This window comes from Chinchilla lanigera, unplaced genomic scaffold (assembly GCF_000276665.1).
Source record: "Chinchilla lanigera isolate Chin_1 unplaced genomic scaffold, ChiLan1.0 scaffold00014, whole genome shotgun sequence".
Lineage (NCBI taxonomy): Eukaryota > Metazoa > Chordata > Mammalia > Rodentia > Chinchillidae > Chinchilla > Chinchilla lanigera.
Window position 1 is genome coordinate 2,986,333 of NW_004955415.1, and position 8,077 is coordinate 2,994,409.

An 8,077-nucleotide genomic window follows, 5' to 3' on the forward strand; every position below is an offset into this window, starting at 1 on the left:
ACCGGAGAAAAAACAAAAAAAAAAAAAAAAAAAAAAAAGGAAATCTTATCCTTATTTTGGTGACTAATATTATTCCAATCTCCGAGGTTTTTAAAGCTGGAGTTCCTTAGATTTTAATTTTAATGCTCATTGTTTTAAAATAACTGTTTTGAAGTATAATTTCCACATTTCCAAGAATTTTGTACATCCCACAAAATTCTTTCCTTTAAATGTACAGGTTAGTGGTATGCAGTAAATTTATACAATTGTGCAATCATTTTGACAATCTAATTTTATAAAGTTCCAGTTGTACCAAAAGTTATCTTGGGCTTGTTTGCAGTCATTTCCTTACTGGTATTTGTTTAATTTTGCTTTATCATTTATATAGCTAAGATTATTCCATAATTTTGCTAGGCTATCTTTTCATTACTAATTAGTATAAGGGGATAAAGAAGTCCTATTGTGGTAAAAGAAGGATAATTTAATACACAAATCCTTCTTAGTACTTACTCTTTGTGTCTGATTTTTATAGTAGGTTTTCCTATAACCTCTCAGATATATTTCCTTCTCAGAGTGTGAGATTATGGGTGTTATACTTAAGACACTGGGGATAACTTTAATGCAGTGGTGTTAATTATGATTTTGGTATTGTGAAGTGATTTGCCTTTTCAGGATGTCTTTGGAAGTAGCATCAAATCAACCGATATTTCTTTAAAGGAGAAGAAACTAATTTAAATTGGAAGTTCTCAATCATTTTCAATAAGCAATTACAATTTTTAATTTTATATTTTTTCTTAAAACAAGTTGCTACATGAAATATGTATTATGATAAGTAGCAACACTGACATTCACAGGAATTTGAGTTTTAGTTGTAATCTTATTGTTTCTGATGAAGATAATGCCCATAAATCTTGGTTTCCTGAAATCCTCACAATAAGTTGTCTCTCTTATAATCATTAACGTATCAATGGAATGCTGGATAAGTTGAAGTGCTGCAACTATCAAGTAAAGTTTACAAATGTTCTCAAGTCTTCCCAGAAATAAAGATAAAGTAAATTAACTAAAGTTTGCAACTTGCATTTTACGCGGACTCCTAGCTAAGAAGAAACATCTCAGGAGAAGGCTGGCATATGCTTCAGCTGTTATTTATGCAGAATTATCACTTACTATAAAGTTATAGTAAGGGAGTGATCATTTTCTATGTGACAGACACAATGCCAAGCAATTTATATTATTTCATTTAATAACATTGTAATAACATTTATTTTATTCATATGGAGACTGACATTTAAACATGTTGGCTAGAAAATTACTTAGAGCCAGTATTAAAATTCACACATGGCTGATTACACACACAGTTTCTTAACCATTCTTCTATTTAACCTGTATAGTTTGGTCTTCCCTTACATAAAGGTAGAAAATTTCAAAGTGCTCCATACTTCTCAGTAGAAAATGTAATCTAAATTAAGATAGTCTCATCAGTATTCTACTACTTGGAGTAGTTATAAGTGTGGTGCTTTTAAAGATTTTCTGCACTTCTGCTTTTCTTCTGCTTATATTTCTACAAAAAAATCACTTGAAAAATATGAACCATTCAGACAACATTGGTCAAAATGATACAAGTATATACTTCGATATTAAAATATTATTTGTTCTATACCAAAGTGTCACCTTCATCAAATTGGGTAGAATTACTCAGAGAAGTGTTTCTAACTTTACCTAGCACATTCTCTCAGCTTAGGAATGAAAATATGCCTTGAGAAAGAATTGCTTCAAATAACTAATACCTTTTACAGGTATTATAATTAGTAATCATTTATCTTCTTACATAGAAAAATTACATGAAAAATTGTAGATTTCAAAATACTAAAGTGATTGCAATTAAAAATAGAGAAATATAAGTCTACTGCAAAGTGTCAATTTAATTTGATACGATTTGTTCAAAACTTCATATAAGATTTGGTCTATGGTTTTAGGAAAAAAAATTGGATGTTACTAAGCTACTATTTCTTACATCAATTCCTAAAGCCTCAAAAAATACCTCCTATTATTTTCCTCAAAATCCAGTGATGTCACTTACAAATTTATCTGAGTTTGAAAAACAAACTGAGTGAAATACAAGGGCTAGAGAATCTGCCATAGTGCTCTGAGGCAGTCTCTGTCTCTGTCGCTGTCTCTGTCTCTGTCTGTCTGTCTGTCTGTCTCTCTCTCTCCCTCTCTCTCTCTCTCTTTCCTTCCCTCCTTTCTCCCTCCCACTCACATCCACACACATTTGTGTATACACATCCCATGAAGCATACTAAACATATTTAATTCCACATGGCTGTATATGCATGCTTTTAGGTAGTCTTCTATTACTTGGTGTACTAGAGTATAATAAACAAGCATATCTCAAGTAGTACTTCAGTGAATGTTCATAAACTGAATGTATACATATCATCATCTAATAGAACATTAGCCAGGAAGCTACAAGTTAACCACTTGTTGATATTTATCACTATTTTAACAGTGTAGTTAGCTTTAGTAGTTTCTAAATTTCACATAGATGGAATTCTTCAAAATGCACTCTTTTATTAAATGGCTTCTTTCACGTGTGTGCGTGTGTGTGTGTGTGTGTGTGTGTCTGGGGATGACCCCAAGACCTCCAGCATGCTCTATGCCAGTTAGCTGCACCCCCATTCCGTTTACTTTTTTGCAAGTCATAGTACTTCATTTATTTTTCATTGCTCTATTCTTTCATTATTTGAATATATTACATTTACTTATCTATTATATTCAAAATAGATCTGAGATTTTTAAATTTGGGGACAGGAGGAGTAATGTGGCAATATCTTTCACGTATACATTTGTGTATATTCTCATTGGCTATATCTAAGAGTGGATTACTGAGCCTGAGGAGTGTGTGTGTGTCTATTTTAGCTTATACAGTTTTCCCCACATGCTGCTTGAGCCACGTTATATTCTTATCAGCAATGTATCCAATGTATCGGAGCTACAGTGCTCTCATCCCTTGAAAATGCTTGCTATTTTTAGTCTGTGTAGTGTCAGTCTTTTTTGTGGAGCCATAATGTTAGTGCATTAGATTTTAAGTTGTGTTACATTGATAATGAATGAGGGAGAGAGTGTCTTTATATTTGTTGAGTCTTTACAGTCTTTACAATTACCTAATTGTTTTTACTCAAGGTGAACTCTCTAATTTGGAGAATCCATGGTATATGAATTCTGCCTCTTTTTCTTCTCACCGATCTGTAATGGAATGCAAAAATACTCAATTCTTGTCTCATTTTATGTTGTGGACTAGCTTCAGAATGAGTAGGGAAGCAAAGATTATTTAAAAATATATATATCTAGAAGTTAGTCTGCAGTGTCTGATTATATGATCTTGACATGTATGACGTCACTCACACTGGGAAGCTGAAAATGTTGTTCTCATAGAAGTAGGTGGTAAAGTGGTGGATCCTAGGGGCTGGGGGAATTGTGGAAATGTTGGAGGAGTGTTGGTCAAATGATACAAAGTATTAGATAAGAGGAACAAATACAAAAGACCTATTGTGCAACATAATGACTGTAGTTAATTATAATACATTATATTCCTTGCACATGCTGCGTGTATGCTAAGTAGTCTCATACCTGAAATGGTAACTAGGTGAGGTAATGAATGTGTTAATTACCTAGATTTGCTAATTCCACAATGCTCATATACTTCAAAATGTATTGTACGTGATAATACAACATTATTTGTCCATTTTTAAAAGGTAAAACTTTTACTTTCTTTAAATACAAATCCCATAAACTTTTTTATTCTCTAGTACTCTATAAATTTTATTAACTATTTAAATTTAAATCTTTGGATTGATTGCTGATTATTGTAAAATTAGTTTAACATCATGATTTGCTTTTACTTTCAGATGCAGCAACTGTTTCATGAAAATTACGAGCACAATCGGAAGGGTTACATCCAAGACCTTCACAACAGCAAAATCCATGCAGCCATAACACTGCATCCTAACAAAAGGCCTGCATACCAATACAGGCTGCACAATTACATGCTCAGCCGAAAAATTTCTGAACTCCGCTACCGAACCATCCAGCTCCACAGAGAGAGTGCTCTGATGAGCAAACTCAGTAACAGTGAAGTGAGCAAAGAGGACCAGCAGCTTGGCGTGGTGCCATCTTTCAACCACTTCCAGCCCCGAGAGAGAAATGAAGTGATAGAATGGGAGTTCCTGACAGGCAAGCTCCTCTACTCAGCCGCTGAGACCCAGCCTCCTCGACAGAGCATCAGTAGCATTCTAAGGACAGCACTGGATGACACTGTTCTGCAGGTGATGGAGATGATCAACGAGAATGCCAAGAGTAGAGGAAGGCTAATTGACTTCAAAGAAATTCAGTATGGCTATCGCAGGGTTGACCCCCTGTATGGGGTGGAGTACATTTTGGATTTACTACTCCTGTATAAGAGGCACAAAGGCAGGAAACTGACAGTGCCAGTGAGGCGCCATGCTTATCTTCAGCAGGTGTTCAGCAAGCCTTTCTTCAGAGAAATGGAAGAGCTTGATGTCAACAGTCTTGTGGAGAGTATTAACAGTGACACGCAATCATTCTCCTTTCTATCAAATTCTTTAAAGATACTATCTTCTCTCCAAGGGTCCAGAGAAATGGGAGGACATAATGAAAAGAAAATACATATTCTTGTCCCCCTTATCGGAAGGTATGACATTTTCTTGAGATTCATGGAGAACTTTGAAAACACATGTCTTATCCCAAAGCAGAACACAAAGTTGGTCATCATTCTTTTCAGCCAGGATTCGGGCCAAGATTCCGACAAGCACATTGAGCTGATAAAAGAGTATCAAAGCAAGTACCCTGCTGCAGAAATGACTCTGATTCCTATGAAGGGTGAGTTTTCCAGAGGCCTTGGTCTTGAAATGGCTTCTTCACAGTTTGACAATGATACTTTGCTGCTATTTTGTGATGTTGACTTGATCTTCAGAGGAGATTTTCTCCAGCGATGTAGAGACAATACAATTCAGGGACAACAAGTGTACTATCCTATCATCTTTAGCCAGTATGACCCAAAGGTAACCAATGGGGGAAATCCTCCCACTGATGATGACTTTGTGTTCTCAAAGAAGACTGGATTTTGGAGAGACTATGGCTATGGAATCACTTGTATTTATAAAAGTGATCTTCTGGGTGCAGGTGGATTTGATACCTCAATACAAGGCTGGGGACTGGAAGATGTAGATCTGTACAATAAAGTTATTGGCTCTGGCTTAAGGCCTTTCAGAAGTCAAGAAGTAGGAGTGGTGCATATTTTCCATCCAGTTCATTGTGATCCTAACTTGGACCCTAAGCAGTACAAAATGTGCTTAGGATCTAAAGCAAGTACTTTTGCCTCAACCATGCAACTGGCTGAACTCTGGTTAGAAAAACATTTGGGTGTCAGGTACAATCGAACTCTCTCCTGACACCCCAGGCAACAAATATTGCCTTTTTAAAGGGGAGTTTACCTCATTGTTTATTGTTATTTTTATTTTATTATTGTAATTATTATTGTTATTATTATTGTTATAATTTTATTTTGTTGTCCCGGTCTTAAACTACTCTTGGTTGTCTTCCAAAGGGTGTTTTTTGACCTCAAGAAAGAAGAGTCTGCCGTTCACTGCTATTTCAGAGTTCTACTGAAGTCAATATGTGTATTACTTTTTATATATCTTTATTTGAGATTGAGTTAAATCATGGCAATCAAATGACTTCTGAAGCTCATTCATCACAAGAGACAGCTTAGAAGAATGTTCTCTTAGGGCTTAAAGATGCAATATGACTCTTATTTTGTTTGTCAAATTCAATGTGATACAAATATTTACTGGTGAAAGGTACCACAAAAGTGCTTTATGCTTCCTATGGGGAAGGGACTCTGTAACATAAACTTGAGTTTTGTAATTTATACAAGGACTTAAATATATAGACAATAATTTTCTTCATCTTTAGAATTTTTAAAGTAAATGAACACTTATGATTGTATGTTTATTTTTTAAAAAAAGTTTTAAAAATTGAGGAGTTTTGTTCCACAAGCAACCGGTACTGGCTACCCTGGTCTTATGACATTATGAACTCCTCGTAACTGCTATAAATGCGAATGAACTTTATTTTCTCAAGGAAATATGATTTAATTAAATATTCATGTACATTTTAGAAGCTTTATGAAACAATGTCCTTCATTTGCTGGCAAGAAGATAAAATATGACAGAACCTGTTTATTTATAATAAAACACAGGTATAGCAGTATTCTTTTTCAAAAGCACTGAAAAAGTTTTGTCATTTTCTTTTGGTCATTTTCAATCTGTTTCTAATGGTCAGCCATAAAATATGCTTGTTGCACAAGCTGACAATGTTAAGAAGGGATTATGAGTATATTCTTTCTATTTCTTCACTCTGGAGCCTCGTCTTCAACACAAGCAGTTTCCTTATTCAGTGATCTGAAAACTGAAAGTAACATTCTTCATTGGTCTGTACAGCATGAGAAGCCAGTAGATCTGGAATAGTCCAGAAACTATCTTTAATTTAGTTGGAGTTATCTGAAAGACATACCAATTACTAGGGAAATCACAAATGTGACAATAATTTTACATTATAAAATAAGAGCAATACTTCATCTAATTTCCAAATTCTTTCTGTCTTTGAATCAATTCAGTGGTGTCCAGTTTGTAGGAAACCATCGTCACTTTCAACAAATGCAATTAAAAAACTGAATACCATGCAAGAATGCAAGAAGACACATTTTTAAAATTTCAGTTGTGAAAAAGTAACATATTTACATGTTTTGAAAGTCAAACAAAATTGTAAAATTTCAATGTTCACCAGCCTCTCTGTCCATCTGTACATATGTTCCCATGATCACAGTTAACCACGGTTTAAAGTTTGTGTATATTTATATATTTCCTCCCAGAGTTTCTGAAGTAGGAAAGATACATGTTTTATTCTTTATAGTCTTTACACAACATTTTATGCTTTTATTTTCATTTTGCACCTTATAAGAAAATATTTGGCAGCAAAGTTAATTTGAAGGTGATTGTCATAAGTTGTTGCCATGTTTTTGAACAGACACAAGGGCATATAGCATTTGCTTTAAAAATGAGTTCTTCACCTGTAGCAACCTCTCAGTGGAGATATTTTGGGGTTTCAAAACTAGCATTGCTTAACAGTGGGAAAAACATGACAGTAATCTTCTTGAGCATAACATAGACCTTAATAATGTCAAGTTCCTTAGAGAGAAATTAGTGAGAATTTTAGTTTTTAAAATGCTAATCTTCACAGGGCTGACAATTCCGAACTGATCTCTGCTCTAATATTGTCTGAAGCCTTCACAGCCCTTTCTTTAATAGCTTGTTTTCCTGCACTATATGACAGCTGTTTTGTGGGGTTCAATTTTATAAACAGTTAAGTATAATAACATTCAGTAGTGATATTTATTTGGAAAGGTCTATTACCAAACAATAATTATTAATAATTCATTAATGAAGAAAGGAAATAGGAGTCTGCTCTTTAATTTAAATAATTGAAGTGTGAGGATTTTACAGAAGAATAAATGTAAAGGACCATTTAAAAACATTCCAAATCCTGAGAGTTTGTGGCAGCTCTCAGAGGATGTCTTTTGCTGTTATACTACTAGAACTACACCAAAGAAACAATTAATTATACATAATGCACACTATACAGAATAATTAATAAAGATACATTTAAAAATCTGTTATATAATTTTGCATTAAAGTTTCTTGTAATTCTTTATTCAGGCAATGCAATGTCTCTAACTGAAAAATAAGGGGTGATGTTACAAAACCAAGTGTTTCCTTATCTGTGTAGTAGCTACAAGCTAAAGACCTTTAAGGTTGAATGGCAGCACCTGGTGAATGTAACCAAATGCATGATACGTCCATGGTAAGCTGTGCACCCTGTCTTCTGTTAAACGTTCCCCCAATCACAATTCCATCCACTTGAAACATTGTCTGTTATTCACCCAACATCACACTATGTGTTTTACTTGAACTTTCTTTTAAAATTTAATGTTCCTAACAACTCTCAGAATATGGATATT

General features: G+C 34.2%; 1 protein-coding gene across 1 annotated transcript in view; it reads left to right on the forward strand.

The window, feature by feature from the left end:
* Positions 1-7,709, forward strand: part of Chsy3 (chondroitin sulfate synthase 3) — a gene marked incomplete at its 5' end in the record, with an annotated part of 245,266 nt that extends 237,557 nt beyond the window's left edge. The window contains 1 exon segment of the mRNA XM_013512391.1: positions 3,888-7,709. Within this exon segment, the coding sequence (XP_013367845.1) occupies positions 3,888-5,450 (1,563 nt within the window).
* Positions 7,710-8,077: the final 368 nt, after the last annotated feature.